Raw genomic sequence first — 19591 nt, forward strand, 5'->3', positions numbered from 1 at the left:
TGGATGAACCCAGATGATGTGCATCAGTCAGTAAGGGCTGGCATATGCTCAAGCAGCCCCACTAGTCTCCACGGCACACAACATCCAAGGTTTGCTTCTCACTCACACTGTTCCTTGCAGTGAAGGGAAGATGTGTCATATCGTGTGCTGGCTTGTATAATTCTCTTTGTGACTCTGCTCACATTTCATTGGCCAAAGCAAGTCACATGACCACCCCCAATGTTAATGGGGTCCTTCAGGGCTCAGAACCAGTTGTTTTTACAATAATATATGATATGTGCAATGGTTAGTGCCATGTCTGGCACACAGAAGGTGCTCAACAAATGGACACCATTATAGGAAGAGCTCAGGGGCTACAAAAGCTAACACGCCAAATCATCATGTCACGTGAGTGGGGAAACGGAAGCCCTCAGCTCTACCTTCTCCTGCCCCTTCCCCCGAGTCCCAGTTGGAGAAAAATACAGCAGTCATTTCCAAAGAAGCATTTATTGACATTTGGGGACACCAGCAGAGACAGAGAGTCAGTGGGTGCTAGAGGCCCCTGAGGCCCAGGGCAAGGCCAGCAAGATGAAGCCCATTGCTCAGGAGGCAACCCAGATTGCAAATGGAGGACAAGCCATGGTAGCGGAAAAAGTTCTGGCGGAGGGCACTGTACTTGGGGTCCTGCCCTCGCAGCTGGCGGTAGGGGTCCGAGCCTTGGTGGCTGCCTGGCACCTCCCCACCCAGGCCCCGCTCCTTCTCCATGGTCTGCAGGGCCCACATGGTGGCCGTGGTTCGGGGCTCCAGCCAGCGGGCGTTGATGGTGGCCAGTGTTAGGCTCACGAGCAGCAGGCAGAGCTGGTGGGGCAGTGGGAGAACAAGGTAAGCCATGCCTGGAAGGCAGGAGGGGCCCTAGGGAGGGTCCTTTTGCATCCTCAAGGCCCAGAAGGGAATGGGACAGCACTGGGTCAAGCCAGGCCTCCCACCTCCATCCCCAAAGCCAAACTGAGCTCCACTCTCCTACCCTGAAACCTGCATGTTCTAAGGAAAGGCTCCATCACTGTCTCCTTTATCTCACCTAAACCTCCTGAGCCTCCACTCTTCTGAAACCCTGACTGGAAGTTTCTAGAACACATCCATCTCCTACCCTCCTCTGTTCCCCCAAACTGAGCATATCTCCGTAGAGCCTCTCTTCCCTGAAATGGGACAGAGCATCAAAATTGTCCTTTAATTTCCCCAAAATAGAGAGCCCAAGACAGGGCCCATCTCCTTAATTTTTTTTTTTTTTTTGTCTTTTTGCTATTTCTTTGGGCGGCTCCCGCGGCATATGGAGGTTCCCAGGCTAGGGGTCGAATTGGAGCTGTAGCCACTGGCCTACGCCAGAGCCACAGCAACGCGGGATCCGAGCGGTGTCTGCAACCTACACCACAGCTCACGGCAACGCCGGATCCTTAACCCACTGAGCAAGGGCAGGGACCGAACCCGCAACCTCATGGTTCCTAGTTGGATTCGTTAACCACTGCGCCACGACGGGAACTCCCCATCTCCTTAATTTTTTAGAGAAGAAAATTTGTCTTTTTAGGGCCGAATCCACAGCATACGGAGGTTCCCAGGCTAGGAGTCCAATCGGATCTGTAGCCGCCAGCCTATGCCAGAGCCACAGCAACACGGTATCTGAGGTCCATCTGTGACTTACACCACAGCTTACGGCAATGCCTAGGGCCCATCTCCTATGTGGCCCCAGCCTAGACCCCAGAAACTGACACTGGGAGTGAATTAAACGTCCTCGAAGTTCCAGTTACCCATAATCCCCTCCTGTGTCTGAGGGATTATTGAAACCTGGCAGTGAACCATATCTGAGGGACATAATGGGGGCAGGGGGAGGGCAGGATAGAGAAATACTAGATACAGAGATGGTTCCTTGCCTTGCGGCTAGGGGTAAAAAAGTGTGGATGGGGGTGGGGGACGGTAAATTCCCAGTCAGGCTGGTTTTTAAACAATGAGCTGGGGTCAGTGCCCCAACCCAGCTGAGTCACCACAGTTTGGCTACAGGCCCAGCCTGGGGGAGGAGAGGGAGTAATAGCCAGCAGAGAGACACCAGGGAATAGACAGGGCTTCTGGGGATGGTTGTGCAGGCTGTGTACTGCTCAAGATTACCCAGAGCCCAGCTTTGTATCCACCAGGAAGAAGGGTCAGTTTTGGGGGGATTTCATTTTAATTCTCACAAAGGTATAGCCATAGGTGCTCAATGCGGTCCTGGGAGTGAGTCTCCCCAGGGTAGTGGAACCCAAACCCACATACCTGGCTGGCCTCCCAGAATGTGAGCTGAGCCCAGGCATGCTGTGAGGCTAAGACGCAGAGGTTGATGAAGGCAGAGCCCATGGAGATGTGAAAGTAGAAAGGGAAGAGTTTGCTCTGTACGAGGCCGAAGGTATGTCGAGGAAGGCCTCGGAAAAGCAGGAAGCCTGTGGGGTGCAGGGGACCACACGCCTATTAGGACACTTCCAGGTCACCCTCTTATCCCTATCCCCACCCTGGGCACCCATGATCTCCAGGTCAAGGGTCCCTACCTGAGACGAAGGTCACCCACACTTGCATGCCCCAGGCCCCTGACAAGACCAGTAGATGGACCACTTTGGTCAGGCTTCCCGGGTTCCCGCCTTCCTCCATCTTGCAGGCCTGGGAAGGAGGCACCGGGTTGTTCAGAGCTTTAACTTTGCCCTGTGGCCTTCAGAACTTGTGAGCCAGCTCAAGGCCAGGGTCACTGTCTATCCAGCAGAGATTCAGAGATAGCAACCCAGGAATGGGGGTGGGGAAGACCCAGAGCAGTCCCACAACATCCTCCAACTCCACCTTTCCAAATGTCATCCCCAGAGATCTTAGGCTCTCTGTGCCCCAACATCCATACCACCTCTGAAACTCCCAAATTTCAGCCCCAGCAGCTCAAGCTCACCGCCCTAGGTCTTCAGAGATCACCCCAGTGACTCCTAAATATCACCCAGGGACTTAGTTCTACCAGCAAAGATCTCTCCTCTCACAAGATCTCAGATATCACTATTAAGATCCCCAAAGCACTTCCCGGAGACGCCATCTAATTTTGGGAAATCCAAATCTCATCCTGAGAACATCGACCCCACCACTGGCCTCGGCCCTAAATCCGCAGCACCTAGAAGTCCGAGACCAGAGGCGCCTGGGACAGATCTAGGGGGTCAGGCAGGCTGGGCTCTGTACCTCACTCCCGCGCTCCCGGGTGGCCAGCGTACCTCCTCTGCACCTCCCCTCATGGGACCGAGAATTCGTCCCGCCTCCCAGCTAAGCCCAAAGCCAATGGGGTAGGAGATTTTCCGCCTCCTGTAACTCTCGCTTAGATATTGACTAATCAATTAACAGAAACCAGCCTGGAGTCCCGCCCACTCCTTGGATTTTCACCCAATTATACTGCGGGTCCTTGGAGCTGCGGAAACGGGAAGGAACCAATGAGGCCTTCGGCTGCATCGTCGGAGGCGGAGCTAAAATGCTAGCCACACCCCTCTCTGTGACTCTGCCTTTGGGCTCCGCGCGTTTTAATCCGATGGTGTCCCCACGGGATCAAATTTCAGCGTCATAGCTGGGGACTGGCTTCGCGGTCCCTGATGGGAGAGCATGAGCAGGTGGTATGTGGTAGGTGGGAGTGGAAGGGGGTCGGGACCCTGGAGGGCACAGGATTCAAAGCCCAGGGGCGGAGCCCAGGCAAATGACTCCTCCCCCTTCCCCATAGAATTCCACCTGGAGGCACTGAGGGAAAACAGCTGCAGTGGGAGCGGGAATGGGGCTCGACTGGGGGCCTGCCTGTAATTGACACTCAGAAATACTTCCTGCCTTTTCCCCTCCAAGTCTCCCAGGGCTTCTATGATTCTCAAGTCCCAGGTTCTCAGTGTGATATTCAAGGACAAACACTGAGCCTCTCATACTGTGTATCAGGCACTGGCATGGATTAATTTATTTAATAACAACAAACCTAGTAAGAGAGATACTATGACATCCCGTTTTTATAGTTGGGGACGAGGCATGGACAAGTTTAGTACTTCCAACATAACCCGGATGGGAAGCTGGAGTTTGAACGCAGGCCATCCAGCTGGAAGGTCTCCTTTCTTAAACATCATGCTGTACTTCCTCTGGAAGTGAGGACCTCCTTGAGGCAGTGACTTTTGTAGTGGTAGCTTAGAACACTTGTGGCAGAATAATAACTCCTATATCACAGGGTGGGTGTGAAGACCCAGTGAGGGCTTAGGGTGGTGCCTCAAACTCAGCAGGATGCTCAGAAAATATGAGCTTAAAAAGGGATTAAGGAATAGATTTCCCTGGTGGCCTAGTGGCTAAGGATCTGGTTTTGTCGCACTGTGGTGAGGGTTCGATCCCTGGCCCAAGAACTTCTGCATGTGGTGGGCATGGCCAAAAAAAGGAATTAAGGAAGATTTTACACAGAAGACACTGAGTAGGGTTTTGAAGGGTGTATAGGAGTCTTCCAGGAGGACTCGGCCAGGGGAAGGATATCAGAGAGCCCAGAAAGGACAGAAGAAGAGAAAGGCCTATAGTGTGATCTTTCTGGCTGAATATGACCCATGGCAAGATGCCCTTAACCTGGAAGTTTATCCAGGCAGACCTGCCCCATGTTTTCCAGCTGTGCCAGCCCTGACTACACTGGAAGGGCAATGAGTGTGGCTGTGAGACCCAGAGCTGAGTTTCCTGTTCCCAGCCTCATCAAGTGCAGCCCTGGGCCCAATTCAGTATAAATATATATCTTTTTAGGGCTGCAACCTTGGTATATGGAAGTTCCCAGGCTAGGGGTCGAATCCAAGGGCTGCAGCTGCCGACCTATGCCACAGCCACAGCAATGCCAGATCTGAGCTGTGTCTTTGACCTATACTACAGCTCTCGGCAACACCAGATCCTTAACCCTCAGAGCAGGGCCAGGGATTGAACCTGCATCCTCATGGATACTAATTGGGTTCATTATCACTGAGCCACAATGGGAACTCCCAGCTAACATTTTTTGAATAGATATGCTTTGCCTCTCCTGCTCACACTCTATGGCTCCCATTTACCTAGGGAGGCAGTTTCAAACTCCCCTGCTTGGCTTTCCCTGCCTCGCTTGATATGCCTTGCTTCTGCCTGGAACCTGCCTCCAGCCACCCTGAATTTACCAGCACAGATCACATCATTCCAGACCTCTAAGCTTTTACACACATTTTTTTCTTTTCTTTTCTTTTTTTTTTTTTTTTTTGTCTTTTCTAGGGCCACATCCATGGCATGTGGAGGTTCCCAGGCTAGGGATCTAATCAGAGCTGAAGCCCCTGGCCTATACCACAGCCACAGCAACACAGGATCCAAGCCACATCTGCAACCTACACCACAGGTCACAGCAACGCCACGTCCTTAACCCACTGATTCAGGCCAGGGATCGAACCCGCAACCTCATGGTTCCTAGTCGGATTCGTTAACCACCGAGCCACAATGGGAACTCCTACACACACTTTTTTCTCTCAGAGATGTCCTTCCTTTAAGGGCCAATGTTAAGATCTCTTTTTCCTTTTAGGCTCTTCTCAGGCCTCACTTTTTCCTCTGGGTCCTTCTCACTGCCTATCCGCTGGGGCTCGAATCATCTTTCACCCAGCTTTGATTCCTATCATAACTAAGAGGCCTGGAGTTTCTGTTGTGACTGACTCAGGAGTAGTGAACCCAACCAGTATCTATGGGGATGTGGGTCCAATCTCTGGTCCCAAACAGTGGGTTAAGGATCCAGCATTGCTGTGAGCTGTGGTGTAGGTTGGATGCAGCTCGGATCTGGCATGGCTGTGGTGTAGGTTGGCAGCTGCAGCTCTGATTTGACCCCTAGCCTGGGAATTTGCATATGCCATGAGTGCAGCCTTAAAAAAAAAAAAAAAAAAAAAAAAAAGACAAAAAATAAAAATAAAATTAAAAAAAAAATACAAATACAACTAAGAGGCCTGTGTTCAGAGATGAGGTCTCTCTGGGGAGGGTCTGGGAGTGTCAAGACCTGGGAACTGGTCTCAGGACATCCTTCTGCCCCCCCTGCTGAAAGCAACCCTCTTCTGGTTGGCCTACCCCTGGACCCTGACTATTCGGTGCCTCGCTACTGTTCACCTTCCTCACCTTCCAACGTGTGTTTGTCTGCTAACAAGAAGTGTGACAAGTGCTGTGGTTTGTTAAGGGGCTGCCCTGGGGAGGGGGAGGGGCTGGTTCTCAAGAAATCCTCACCCCACACATACTCCCTCCCATACTCTTCCTCAGAAAAGACCTTGGAATATACATTTCACTGGTCCAGGACCCCGGAGGCAGAGACCTTGGAGCCAGCTGCACCTGAGAACACAGCAACGGTTGAAGCCCGGAGGCCAGGGAGGGACTCAGGGCCTCAGTCACATGGGTCTCCCCCGCTCCCCAGTTCAGACTCACCAGAGCACTGTAATGACCAGGACCTTCCGAAGAGGAATCCCAGCAACACTAAGGTCATCCCCACCTGGAACACCTCTTCCCGCAATACCACAATCTACTGCTGCAGGGTTTGGGGAGGGGGCTGTGGGAGCAGAGTCCTCCGTGAGAACCCCACACCCTGTGTCCAGCACCCAGAACAGCGTCCAGTGCTCAGCAGACCTGTGCTAAAAATGGATGGAATTGGTGTGCGATTGTGTGTCTTAATGTCAGTGACTGTCTCTGGATGTGACTGCCTGTGTGTCTGTGGTTGTGGTTGTGTGTCTAAGATGGGTGTGGGGGTACGCCCTGGGTCTTGTGAGTCAGCATGCATGGCTGTGTCTCTGGTTGTGTCTGCATGTGTGTGGTTGTTTCGATGACCATGTGTGGTTGTGCATCAGGTGCTACTGGTGCTCCGTGTGGACATTGTTGATGTCATTTGCCCCTAAAGAGGATGGCCACTACCTAAGCCCAAGCCAGAGGCAGGGCTCCAAAGGCACAAGCTTTTAGGAGCAGCCCACAGGCCTGGATACCAATGCACTTCTGAGCATAAGCAGGCTGAGGTGGGTGTGGTGTTGGTGCATGAATATGCCTAGAGGCAGCTTTGCCTGCACTTGGGGGGGTCTAGAACACCCAGAACTCAGGAGACCCAAATCATGTCTAATCCACATACACTGGGTTGGGGTGAGCAAGGAGGCAGCCCAGAGATGAATTTCTATTGCCCTCATATCTCCCTTCTCTAGAAGCCCTTGGAGACCTGCTCTTCTAAAACCAAAGGTGAGAACCTTCCCTCCCAACAAGATTGTGGGTAGACCTGCCATTTCCTATCTCCACCCTCTGTTCCAGCCCCATGGACCCCTGCCACTGCTGCCCACTCATCACTGCCCCATTGTCAGCTGAGTCTTGCTCTTGACCTTGCCCTTCATCTCTGTCCCTGAACTTGACCCCTACTCCTGCGTCTTCCTCTGCCTCAGCCTACCCCAGCTCCTTACCTTGTCCCCAGCATCACCCCTACCCTGAGCCTCTACTAACCTCTGCCCTGAACTTGCCCATTCCCCCACCCCTCCCAGCCTCAGCTGACCCTCAACTCTGCTCACAGTTAAGTCCACAGTAATGATTCCCGACTGCCAGAAGCTTCTGAGATGTGAACTGGAGTCACTCAAGAGCCAGCTACAGGCCCAGACCAAGGTGAGCCACCTCAGCCCTGCCCCCAGTAATCGTTGTCCCTGTCCCCCCACACACTCCACCCCTTCTCCCACCCCAAGGCCTGACTTCTTCCCCCAGGCTTTCGAGTTCCTAAACCACTCAGTGACTCTGTTGGAGAAGGAGAGCTGCCTGCAGCAAATCAAGATCCAACAGCTGGAAGGTGAGGACTGGCCAGGGTCTAGGTAAGGATGGATGCTGGTCCTGTCAGGGTCAGCGGGGTCAGGCCAGGGTGAGAGACGTTGAATGCGTCTGGGTTCAGGGTCAGGGTTAGGGCCAGCTGGGTTCAAAGTTGGGATCGTGGTGTGTGTGTGGCTCAATCAAGTTCCCACCATCTCTGCAGAGGTTCTGGGCCCCACCAGCCGCCAGACAGACAAAGAGGAACACAAGTGGGATGTGGAGGAGGGACGGCAGGAGCTATATGGGGCCCTGGCTCAAGGCCTGCAGGGGCTGCAGAAGACCCTGCGCGACAATGAGGAGGTACAGCGGGCCCGAACCACCCGCTGCCTGCAGCTGCTGGCCCAGGAGATCCGGGACAGGTGGATATTGCCAGGAGAGCAGCCCAGAGGCTGCAGGAGGGAAGGGACGCCAGGGAGAGGGGACCGCAGATGGGATGGGGAAAATGGGAGGGGCCTGAGTAAGGGAGACTGGGGAGCCACAGAAGGCTTGGGGGACAAGAGGAGGGGATGGGGGAGGCAGGAGGCTGTGGTGGGGGTGGGTGACTGGGAGGCCAGAGGAAGATAGGAGGTGGAATGGGAAGGGAGGCCAGGGGAACAGAAAGCTGGGGAGGGGCGTGGCTTGGGAAGCTGGAAGTGGGCAGAGGCTGGGGGTATGGGAGGTCTGGGGGAGGCAGAAGGTGGAAAGCTGGAAGCCAGGCAAGAGGAGGCTGAGGGAATGGGAGGCTGAAGATCAGGAAGAGAGGACAGGGGCTAGGGAGGGTCAGGAGGTAGGGAAATAGTAGCAAGAGGACAAAGGTGGGTAGGGGCTCGGGGCCTGAGACAGAGCCTGGGGATAGCAGTTGAATAGCTGGAGACATGGGCAGTGGAAGCCAGGGAGGCCAGGAAATGGGAAGCCAGAGACTGGATAGGGAGTGTGGGTCTAGATTGTACTGTCCCCTCAGCAAGAAGTTCCTGTGGGAAGAGCTAGAGCTGGTGCGGGAGGAAGTGACCTTCATTTATCAAAAGCTCCGTGAGTGCCCAAAGCCCAAGGCCAGGGTCGGGGGGACTTCTGCAACTCCAGTCCCCCTGAGTCCCCTCCCCCGACAGAGGCGCAGGAAGAGGAGATCACGGAGAACCTGGTGAACATCCAAAAGATGCAGAAGACACAGGTGAAGTGCCGCAAGGTGAGAGATGGGGACCTTGCGAGAGTTGAGGGCATGGAGATCTCTGCTGGCCTTCACGATCAGACTGGAGCCAGAAAGCCGGGGTCCAAATCTCAGCTCTGCCACTACTGTAGTGTGACTGTGGGCAAGCATTTCCCCTCTCTGGGCCTCCGTTTCTTCATATGGGTAATGGGTATAACAACACAGCCCTGGTGTTCCCTTTGTGGCTCAGCAGTTAATGAACCTGACTAGGATCCATGAGGATGCAGGTTTGATCCCTGGCCTCACTCAGTGGGTTAAGGATCTGGTGTTGCTGTGAGCTGTGGTGTAGGCCGGCAGCTGCAGCTCTGATTTGACCCCTAGCCTGGGAAAATCCATATGCCACGTGTGGCCCTAAAAAGCAAATAAAATAAAATAAAAAACAAAACCAAAAAAACACAGCCCAACTCGACCAAGTAGTTGCACTAACTGAGTGATAAGCACTTTGAAGGCAGCCTGGCATATAATAAGTGCTATATTACACTTTTCACCATCATCATTATTATTGCTCTTGTTCTCTCCATCTCCATCCCAACCCTTAGGTCCTGACCAAGATGAAGCAGCAGGGGTATGAGACATCCAACTGGCCGGAGCCTAAGGAGTTGCCACCAGGAGGCAGTGGCTCCTGGAGGGATGACCTCCAGAAAGAGCTGGGTGACATATGGTGATGCCCACCTCCCCCTCTAACCTCTGATCCCTGACCCCCATCTGCCCTCCCCTCCTCCCAATCAGATCAAGCAGCAACACCAGACACTGGAACCTGCCTGAGTCCAGACCTCCCTCTCCTCCCAGGACTCATCTCCACCCTACCATGGTCCCCCCTGCCCCAGTCAAGTCTCCCAAGGCCCCCAGATCCCCATCTCCCCACAGGGCTGCTGTGCACGTGCTTCAGAACTCCTTTGATGACCTCGCCATATCCTCAAGGGGCCGCCCCAGGGCCGCAAGCCTCAGGGGTGAGGGGGGTTGAGCAGTACTCCAGAGGTGGGGGGTCATTCTCCAGCTGCACACATGAAGGTCATGTTCAGAGGACATATTTGAGGGTCACATCTGTTAGGTCTTATTCTGGGGTCACATTAAATAATGTCCCTGGGTTACATCAAAGAGTCCCTGGTGGTTTCATTCAAGGGTCACTCAGAGTCACTGTAATCTTTTTAAAGGATCAGTGGGGTAAAATTCAAGGGAGATTGATGATACTTTGGTGTCATGTTGAGTCACATTCAAGGGACATGATCAAGGACCACTAGGTATAATATCAAGGGCACGGGGCCCATAGTCAAAGGTTGTGCCAGAATTGCATCTGTTCCTTATGCAGGTTATAAGGGGCACCGATGCCTGAGCCCTCCACTCCCCTCCTGGGACTCAAACTCGGACTCAGACCAGGACCCTTCCCAGCCACAACTCAGCAAGAGCCGCTCCTTCCCACCTGGTGTGGATCCTCCCCTGCCCCACCCTCCCCTTCCCTACCTGGCCTGCCCTGGAATGCCTCAGTATGGGTCCTCCCAACTCTCAACCTGGGCATCTGCTCTCTGACCTCCAGCCCTGGGGTTCCCTGGACCAGGCCAGGCTCTGACTCACTCTCTCTCCACAGCCTGAGCAGCTGGGACTGCTCTCCCTGAAGACCCCTCCAGAGAGAAAATAAACTAGCTGAGACCCTCCTTCACCTGTGGACTGTTGCTCCTGCTGCTTCTTATGACTGAGTGAACCCCCACCCCAGTTTACTACTTACTGGGGAGGATGTGAAGGCCCTCAGGATATGTGAGCCTAGGGTCAGGGGACAGTGCGAGCCTGGATCTAGTAAATGACAAAGTCAGGGGTCAGACTATCTAAACATAAGTGCATGGACAGGCTCTTCCACACTAGCCACCCACCCTCTTTTCTGGAGTGCCCTGACGATCCGGCCTGCTGTCCCTACGGCCCAAACGGGGAGATTGAGGCCCAGAGAGGGAGGGTCGCCGCCCCAAATCAGGGTCTGACATCCCACCTTCTTCTTCCTCTCAGCATCTGCCAGAGTTCTACCTCTCAAGCACCAACCTTCCTTCTCTCCCAATCTGTTCTAATACGTCCCCTCCCCCAAGAGCAGCTGAGGCTCCGCCCCAGATCTCGCTAATGAGACACCGCGAGGCCCCGCCTCAAGGGTTATGCAAATGATGCTTCCAGAGGCCCCGCCCCTCGCTCCGCCGCGGAGTCTGCGCGGCGCAGCCCGGCAGGCGGTCGGCGTCTTCATCTCTGCGTTAGCCCGCTGGCCAGCCGTCTGTCTGTCTGTCCCGCCGCGCCGGGGCCGTCTAGGCGGAGCTGGGCTTAGGCGGCGGCAGACTCGACCCGGTGAGGCAGAGGGCCTTGGGGCGCCCCCTGAACCCCTCTCTCGGGCTTCCCATGCTCAGTCTGTCTGTCTGGCCAGGGTTTCCTTCCTCTGGGTCGGGTCCCCTGCGGGTCCAGCGCGGGGAGGGGGATGGGAGGCTGCAAGCTGGGCCTTGAGGACCAGGCTGGGGAAGGAGAGCATGGGGAGGGGACCCCTGTGAGACTGTCAGCGATTGTGTGGTTCTCATTATGTGTCAGTGTACAGCTGTATGTCTGATTGTGTGGCTTCAGGGGTGACTGTGTGGTGTCTCTGTGGCTGTCTCCTGTGGCTGTCATTGTGTGGCTGTTGCCATGGCTATCACTCAGTGGGGTGTGTGTGTGTGTGTGTGTGTGTGTGGTGGTGGCTGTGTTGTTGTGGCCACCTTTGAGTGGCCGTGTGACTGCTGTCAGTGATTGTGTGGCTGTCTCAGTGTCAGTATGGTTGTTTGCATATGACTATCATTGTGTGGCTGCTCTTATGTGTTCCTTCTGATGGTGTGTGTGGGGCCATTATTGTGTTCCAGTGTGTGGCTGTGATCATGTGCCTTTCTTGTGTGGCTCTGTGTGCAAGTCTATGCCATGGTCCATGTATGTGCCCTTATGTAGCCATGTGGCTGTGGTTGTGGATGGCATAGAGCTCTATGACTGTTAATGTGGATGAGAGACTGTTAATGTGTGCCATTATGTGTCTTGTAATTGGGGGTGTGATGCTGTGATCAGGTCTGTGACCTCCCTCCATTGTGTATGGTGAATCTTTTCTTTGATGCAGCTCTTAAGTGTGTTGGCAGCCTTGAGTCTATATCCTTGATGGACATAGACTCGAGTGGGGCTGTGTGTGGGGCTGTGAGGTGTGTGAAGGACTTCCTGTTGTGTCCCAATAACTCTGTGTGTGTGTTTGATCTGTGTGGGTGTCTATGACAAGCTGTGTGCACACTGTGCTGTGTGTGAGTGTGCAGTTATGTGTGTAGTGGGTGTTGGGCACCTGTCTGAATGAGCGAGCTTGTCTTGTTCACCACAAGACTGCCACCCAGCACAGCGCCTGAGACCCAGCAGGTCCTTGATCCTTGGTGGAATGGACAAATGCTATGTGGTAGTGGGTGTGTGTGTGTGTGTGTGGTGTTTGGGATGGAGACTCTGGCTGGGTTGTGTACTCTGGGGGTGCCAATGTGTGATTGTGTCTCTGGAAGGGTGAAGGTGCCATGGCCAGGTGGGCATCTTGGGCATCTGGGATCTCTAGTGACCCTCATCCCACATGTCACATTGCAGAGCAAGCCATGTGGTTGGGGCACTGGACCCAGAGTGCCTACCTTTGCCTGCCTGGGCCTCAGTTTTTGCATCTGTGCAATGGGCGTGACCATCCCTGCACTGCTGGTGGCCAGGAGCGGCTTTGAGTCTGTGGGTGTGGCAGCGGCCTGGGGGAAGCCATAGGGTCCTTTCACAGGTGAGGTAAGGCTGGGAGAATGTGTCAAAGATATGTGACTGTGTTGGCCCCTCAGTGCTGGGGACTGAGGTTAGACTGGAGGGAAGGGGAAGTCTGGGTGGGGGGAGATATCCCCCTTGTGATGCAGTGAGGCAGACAGACTGGGAGGAGGGGGAAGGACAGAGAGAGAGGCAGCTGGGAGAGAAGGAGGGCCTGGCCATCAGCCCAAACCAGTCAGGCACAGCCCATGGGGACAGGAGAGAGAGGCCTCTGTGGGCCATGGGGGAAGGGGCTCAGGGAGGGACCTGGTGGGGGTGGGGGATGGGGGGTATGGAGTCTCCCATAAAGCACATGGGGAAAGAGGATGGGGTCTCCTAAAGCATAGTAGGGATGAGGACCCTTCTTCATGGGGGAGGGGCCCCATTAAGCTGGAGAAGTCTCTGCTAAAGGCAGAGGGGAGAGGGCCCCCATGCTAGAAAGGACAGGGGGCCCCCCTGAAAGGTATGGGGTCAGAATCTCCTCTAGGCTCTAGGTAGGCGAAGACCACTATACAATCTGTGGAGACCCCAGCAGAGGCTGAACTGAGCAGGTTGTGTCAGGAAAGGTGGGTGCCTCCAAAGGCCAGGGGCCTGCGTGTGCACAGGTGTGGCCAGAAGGCTCAGGGGGCAGAGCCAGGGGCTCCTGGGCAGTAGTTCCAGGGGCCAGGGATGGGGGAGGGGGTGCGGCCAGAAGACTCCATAAGCAGATGGCCTGAGCATGCCTTAGGCCCCCCACACTGTGGTGGCCCCACTTCCTCCCCACCTCCACAGGCTTGGCCTTCATCATGGCGGGAGGGAGACCTCAGCTGAAGAGGAGTTTCTCCATCATTCCCTGCTTTGTCTTCGTGGAGGTGAGGAGTACAGTACTTCCCCTGCCCAGACCCTCAAGAGGGAGGAGGCGCCTTCAGAAGTGGCACTTCCAGGGTGCCAATTGAATGCAGCCCATCCTTACTGGGGGACTCTTGATGCCTCACATACCCTCCTGAGCCTCGGTTTCCTCATCTGTCAAATGGGCATAATTAGAGTCCCTCTCTCTTAGGGCTGTTATGAAAGTAAAATGTACTAATTCATGGAAGAGTTTTAGTGTGACTCCCCATCCACCTTCTTTCTCACCATGGTCTGTCCTGCCATTGCCCACTGTCTGTCTGTCTCTCGGAGCCCTGGCCTTGTGCTCTCTTCCTCTTCCCAGTTCCATCTCCTCTCTCCTCTTCGTTTCTCTCTGTCTCCATCTCTGAGTCCCTGTCTCCGTGGCCCAGCTCAGGCCTGACCCTCTCTCTCTCTCTCCCTGTCCTGTTTGGGTGGCAGTCTGTGCTGCTGGGCATCGTGGTCCTGCTTGCTTACCGCCTGGAGTTCACGGACACCTTCCCCGTGCATACCCAGGGCTTCTTCTGCTATGACAGTACCTATGCCAAGCCCTACCCAGGGCCTGAGGCCACCAGCAGAGCACCTCCGGCACTCATCTATGCCCTGGTCACTGCTGGGCCCACCCTCACGGTGAGAACAAGGGTGGCCTGGCTCAGACTGTGGGAAGGGCCTTCCAGGAGGCAGAAGGGCCAAGTGGCGGTGGGTGGAGGGCTGGGCCTGCAGACCAGGAAGACCTTGCCTTGGTCTTGCCCACAGATCCTGCTGGGGGAGCTGGCACGTGCCTTTTTCCCTGCACCACCTTCAGCCATCCCCATCACTGGGGAGAGCACCATCGTGTCTGGGGCCTGCTGCCGCTTCAGCCCCCCGCTGCGGAGGCTGGTCCGCTTCCTGGGTGAGTGACTTGGACAGAGGTTAGCCCTGCGAAAGGGATATGGGCCAGGCTCAGTCACAACAAGAACTCCAGGAGGAAAAGGCCTTAGAGTTGCTATGATGGTGACTTCATGGGGAAAGGGGGACTCGGGCTAAGGCCAGGCATACTGGAAGTTGCAGGGGTATGCGTGTAGGGTCATAGCCAACTATGAGGGCAACTCGAAAGGGCCCCAAATTACCGCAATGAGAGTCTCAGGCAGAAAAGGGGAGACACAGGCACAGGACAAACACCAGGGGGTCCCAGGGCAAAGGGATGAGAACTCCAGCTGTGCTTTAAATGTGGTCCCAGCCACAATTGGTGGCCTTGGGGTATGGGAGGGACAGAGCTCATCCAAAATGGTGGTCCCTGTGGCAGAGGGCTGGAGATCCAGCTCTGGCTGATTGATGATTCAGGAGAAAAGTGATCAACTCAGTAATAGTGAGTCCAGGGATAGGTATGGAAAGCCCAGAAATGTCATCAGGGTGGTTTTAGGTTTTAGGAGGTCCTGGGCATGGGCCCAATCCTGATGTAATGTTATTGAGGGATCCTAGCCCAACTATAATGGGCTCCAGAGGAGGGCCCACTCCTGACATAGTGGTAATCCCAGAGGGACAGAGGGTAATCCCAGAATGCCGTCACGGTGGTCTCAAGGGAAGAGGAACATGGCCTATTATGGGGTGTGGTGTTAGGGAGAGTCCCAGGTGTGCTTTAATGGCAGTCACAGGAACAAGGAGACAGGGGCCCCGATGAGCCATAAGGGGACTCACAGGAGGTTGGATGCTGAAGCATCAGGGCCCTGGCATGAACCCCCTCTCCCACCCCACCCCAGGGGTCTACTCTTTCGGCCTCTTCACTACGACCATCTTCGCCAATGCGGGGCAGGTGGTGACCGGCAATCCGACGCCACACTTCTTGTCCGTGTGCCGCCCCAACTACACGGCCCTGGGCTGCCCGCCACCCTCACCGGACCGGCCAGGGCCCGACCGTTTCGTCACCGACCAGGGTGCCTGCGCTGGCAGCCCCAGCCTGGTGGCCGCTGCGCGACGCGCCTTCCCCTGCAAGGACGCTGCCCTTTGCGCTTATGCCGTCACCTACACAGCGGTGAGCCCCAAACTGGGGACACGGCAGTAAGGGGGCGGCCAGCGGGCTGGAGACCCTCTGGGCTGGAGCTTCCCATTCTTCCCGAAGTGAGGCCCCGCCCTGACACTGTGGCACCGCCCCTAGGGCGGAGGCTCTGACTCCTCTCCTTGGACCCTGGTCACGCCCCCAGCCTGAGGGTACAGCTATGTTCTAGAATGTGCTCCTTGGTGTCTGGCCACGCCTCCTGACCCAGTAATGTCACGCCCAAAGGAGGCTATTGGCTCTGCCCTGTAGGACTTGGACACTGTGCATGGAGTGCACCACTCCCTGAAGCCTAGCCAAGTCCCGGCAATGCTACAGGTTCTGGATATTGCCCGAGTGGCTGTGTAGTGGAGCCCTTGCCCCATCCCCCTTGCCCTTGCTCCCGCCCGGACTTTGCCCTCGCCATATTGGCCTGGTCACACTCTTGACTCCATTTCACTGGAACTTCCTGACTCTGTGCCCTCCTTTTCCCTGGTTGCACTCCCTGTTGTTATGACTCCTTTATGTGGCCTTGGGGATTATGCTTCTAACCCTGTCAGTGGTTCCCAGGAGTTTGGGGACTCCACCTCCTGGAGCTCCTGGACTTGTCTCTTGGGCCCTGAATCTACCCTCTATTTTTGTGGCCACACCCTAACCCAGCAAGCATCTTTCCCCCTCTGGGACTGGTCCTACAGAGACCTGGGCCCCAGACCCTATCCACTGTCCTTTGGTGCTCTGGCCACACCTCCTCCCTGCAAGGGCCCAATGGGGGTCCCCTGACTCTGTCCCCTTAACTCCTATCCCCCTGGCTCTGTTCCCTGGAGTCCAGGGCCTCTACCTCCAGCCCCAGTGACGCGCCTCAGGATTCTGGCCACACCCCTTAACCCTGAACGCAGTATCCGCTTGGGTTTGGGAACTGCTGCTATCTTGTGTGTCCTCTGACCCATCTGGCCTCCACAGATGTACGTGACGCTGGTGTTCCGCGTGAAGGGCTCCCGCCTGGTCAAACCCTCACTCTGCCTGGCCCTGCTGTGCCCCGCCTTCCTAGTGGGCGTGGTCCGCGTGGCAGAGTACCGCAACCATTGGTCGGATGTGCTGGCCGGCTTCCTGACTGGGGCCGCAATCGCCACGTTTCTGGTGAGTCCCCTTGCCATCTCTCCCTGACCCAAGAGGCAGGACCGCATAATGGTGAAGGATATGGACTCTGTGTGACCTTGGGCGAGTCCTTTAACCAAACCTAGCTTGGATATACTCATCTGTGAAATGGGATAAGGAGACTGGGACCAAGGTAAGGTGAGCGAGGCATTCTCTTTGAGCACAATACTTAAGGGGGTGCCAAAACACTCAGTAATCAAGATAAATAATACTTTAACGAAACATTCGAAAAAGTTAATATTAATTCAAAAACCCCATAATGTCCAAAATATCAAAGATTTGAATAGGGAAAGGATCAGATGCTGCTCTTACACAACTCGGCCTTATGTGCCTCACCGTGTGGAATAAGTAATAATAGTACCTATCTCTTAGTAAAGCAGAAAGAACTGTGTTTAGCACCTACTAAGTACCATAAAAGCGTCAGCTGTTTTTGAAAACCTGAGCCTCAGTTGCCTTATTTAAAAAGTGGGGATGGTATTTACCCTGTTGGCCTTGGGCCTCAGGCCTCCCGTCTTCCTCTGTCACAGGTCACCTGTGTCGTGCACAACTTCCAGAGCCGGCCACCCTCTGGCCGAAGGCTCTCTCCTTGGGAGGACCTGGGCCAAGCCCCCACCATGGACAGCCCCCTCGAAAAGTTAAGTGTGGCCCAGGTAAGGGGGGCCGGGGGCCGCTCCCGGCTGGAGAGGGTGGTGGGTGGAGGGGGACCAAGAAGTCAGGCATGAGGTGGGGGTCTCAGGATCAAGAAGAGGTAGAGGGATCGCTCAACTCTGTGGCTAGGTTCTGGGGCGACTGTCCCATGGGATGGAAGGGCATACCCCCTCTCATTCTCCCAAGTGGACATGGTTAATCCTGAAAACGGGTTGTCTTTTGCCTTGGGCTCTGTGCCCAATGAGTTCCTCAGGGCTGTGGCCAGTGGGGCCCAGGGGGCCACTAGCCTCTTCCTTCTGCATCTTTGTCTCAGGAACCCGAGGCCTGCAGGCCGCATTCGACACCGGCACGGCTCACCCCATCCAGTGAGTGTTGAGGGAGTGGGGGGGATAAGGCGGGGGGAGACTTCCAGATGGTAGTCACTGCCCCAGAGGTCTCACTTGTGCTCTCATAACCCCTTTGCAAGCTTTCTAATTGCCTTACTTCTGATCCTCTCCCCTCAATCCCTAGAGCCGCAGAACTGCGCCCGCCGTGGCCACCTGATCCCCAGCTGCGTGTCCTCCAGGGCTCCAGCCATGTGTTCGTCGCCCCGTGTGCCCCGCCCTCGACTGAGGTCTGAGCCGACGCCCCTGCCTCTGCCCCTGCCCCTGCCAGCGCCAACCCCCAGCCAGGGCCCCTCGCCCTCCTCCCCTGGGCCTGGGGGCCCTGGTGGGGGTGGTGGCCGTGGCCGGAAGCTGCTGCTGCCCACGCCCCTGCTGAGGGACCTCTATACCCTTAGTGGACTCTACCCCTCCCCCTTCCACCGGGACAACTTCAGCCCTTACCTCTTTGCAAGCCGTGACCACCTGCTGTGAGGCCCAACACCCACCCAGAATCTGCCCAGTCCCCATTTCTTCCCTGCCACGCGTGTGTGTGCGTGTGCTGTGAGTGCCAAAGCCCCTGTCCCCAAACCAGCCAGGCCTAGACATCAGAGGATGGCTGGAAGGACACCTGGGCAACCCCCCTCCCTGCCTCTCTTGCCCTCTGGGACATCCAAGTGTGCATAATTGGGAAGTGGGGCCTTGCCTCGTTGGATCACCCTTTTAAGGGCCAAAGCCTGACCCCACTACTGGTCATTGCCCAGGCAATGGGAGCCCCCACAGTTCTCAGAATTCTAGCCAAAAGGAGTTTACTCCAGCCAATATGAGCCTCCCTATCACTTCTTAGAAGCCTCAGGCAAGAGGGCAACTCTAGTTAGTGTTCAGAGTCTGAACAACCAATAGGAGTCCTTGGTTCTCAGAATTTCTAGGGTGGGTGGGTATGATTCCAGTCAATGGGGGACCGCCCATATCTAAGCAGGTGCAAAGCAGAGGAGGGAGATGGGGTCATCTTTTGTCACTGAGTCCTCTCTCCTCAGAATCAGAGGGTCCAGCTGGAGGGTGGGGGGCAGGTTCCCCCATGGCAGGGTCCTTGGGGTACCCCTTCCTCTCTCAGCCCCTCCCCCATGTGCAATCTCTCACCCAGCCCATCCTAACTCCCTACTTATGCAGGGCTTGCCCCAGTTCAGAAGTTTTGGGGTTCAGGGTGCTGTGTCCCCTCTTGCCTGTGTCCAGGTCACCCCAAACCCTTCTGTTATTTATTAGGGCTGTTGGAGAGGAGTTTTTTTTTTTTCCTTAGAACCCAAGCCCTGTTCTTTGCACTGCCCCCCATGCCTCAGACTTACACAGATGTGCCATCATAGGGGCATGCGTGAAGCAGAGAGGGCTCCCCACTCCAGGCAGCCAAAGGCAGTGGGCAGGGGAAACACTGCCCCCCCTTTCCTGCCCCCTCCTCATCTTTAATAAAAACCTGTTTGTAACAGAAGTTTGGCCACCTGCCTTCCTACCTGTGGCAGGGTGTGGAAGACTTTAATTTGGGATCTAGGTGTCAGTGAGGCTGGGTGTGGGTATACTGTCACAGGGCAATTGTGGAGAGGCAGCATGGGGCTATGGGGTCCCTGACTTGGTTTTAAATCCTGGCCCAGCATTTCCTGGCTGTTTGACCTTAGGAAAATTAATTAACCTCTCTGTGCCCTTGTTTTTTCATCTGTCAAATCCGAACAGCCCCATCAGCCACATGTAAGGCACACA

At 55.4% G+C, this 19591-nt stretch overlaps 3 protein-coding genes and 1 pseudogene across 23 annotated transcripts; 3 read left to right on the forward strand and 1 right to left on the reverse strand.

The window, feature by feature from the left end:
* Positions 1-470: 470 nt before the first annotated feature.
* On the reverse strand, positions 471-3277 carry TMEM205 (transmembrane protein 205). 5 transcript variants are annotated; one of them, XM_003123176.4, is made up of 4 exons: positions 3243-3277; positions 2550-2658; positions 2281-2444; positions 471-837 (listed from the first exon to the last, which is right to left on the reverse strand). In XM_003123176.4, the coding sequence occupies exons 1-4, from the start codon at positions 3261-3263 to the stop codon at positions 532-534; spliced, it is 600 nt and encodes a 199-aa protein (XP_003123224.2). In that variant the 5' UTR covers positions 3264-3277; the 3' UTR covers positions 471-531. The 5 variants fall into 5 exon arrangements, with proteins under 5 accessions (XP_003123224.2, XP_003123223.1, XP_003123222.1 ...); XM_003123175.4 differs by having other exon boundaries at positions 3146-3277; XM_003123174.6 differs by having other exon boundaries at positions 3211-3275.
* Positions 3278-3504: 227 nt separating this feature from the next.
* CCDC159 (coiled-coil domain containing 159) lies at positions 3505-10670 on the forward strand. Of its 6 annotated transcripts, none has more exons than NM_001444387.1 (13): positions 3505-3632; positions 6062-6180; positions 6271-6485; positions 7191-7224; positions 7547-7635; positions 7732-7813; positions 7994-8189; positions 8771-8838; positions 8916-8992; positions 9553-9674; positions 9881-9963; positions 10323-10436; positions 10599-10670. In NM_001444387.1, the coding sequence occupies exons 1-13, from the start codon at positions 3622-3624 to the stop codon at positions 10601-10603; spliced, it is 1215 nt and encodes a 404-aa protein (NP_001431316.1). In that variant the 5' UTR covers positions 3505-3621; the 3' UTR covers positions 10604-10670. The 6 variants fall into 6 exon arrangements, 3 of the variants coding, with proteins under 3 accessions (NP_001431316.1, XP_084865402.1, XP_084865400.1); XM_085009276.1 differs by having other exon boundaries at positions 3591-3632; positions 6271-7010; XR_014836305.1 differs by lacking the exon at positions 8771-8838 and having other exon boundaries at positions 3591-3639.
* A 521-nt stretch (positions 10671-11191) lies between these two features.
* PLPPR2 (phospholipid phosphatase related 2) lies at positions 11192-19325 on the forward strand. Of its 12 annotated transcripts, none has more exons than NM_001444386.1 (10): positions 11192-11332; positions 12614-12793; positions 13577-13656; positions 14111-14299; positions 14426-14561; positions 15409-15680; positions 16641-16817; positions 17363-17485; positions 17797-17848; positions 17994-19325. In NM_001444386.1, the coding sequence occupies exons 3-10, from the start codon at positions 13591-13593 to the stop codon at positions 18335-18337; spliced, it is 1359 nt and encodes a 452-aa protein (NP_001431315.1). In that variant the 5' UTR covers positions 11192-11332; positions 12614-12793; positions 13577-13590; the 3' UTR covers positions 18338-19325. The 12 variants fall into 12 exon arrangements, with proteins under 12 accessions (NP_001431315.1, XP_084865390.1, XP_005654831.1 ...); XM_085009264.1 differs by having other exon boundaries at positions 17363-17469; XM_005654774.4 differs by having other exon boundaries at positions 12614-12788.
* LOC146405500 (uncharacterized) lies at positions 18610-19518 on the forward strand (annotated as a pseudogene).
* Positions 19519-19591: the final 73 nt, after the last annotated feature.

The sequence above is a fragment of the Sus scrofa genome, chromosome 2, assembly GCF_054392235.1.
Source record: "Sus scrofa isolate SSC_HxYL_T2T_F1_AM1 chromosome 2, Sscrofa_HxYL_maternal_Yorkshire_Landrace_v2.0, whole genome shotgun sequence".
NCBI lineage: Eukaryota > Metazoa > Chordata > Mammalia > Artiodactyla > Suidae > Sus > Sus scrofa.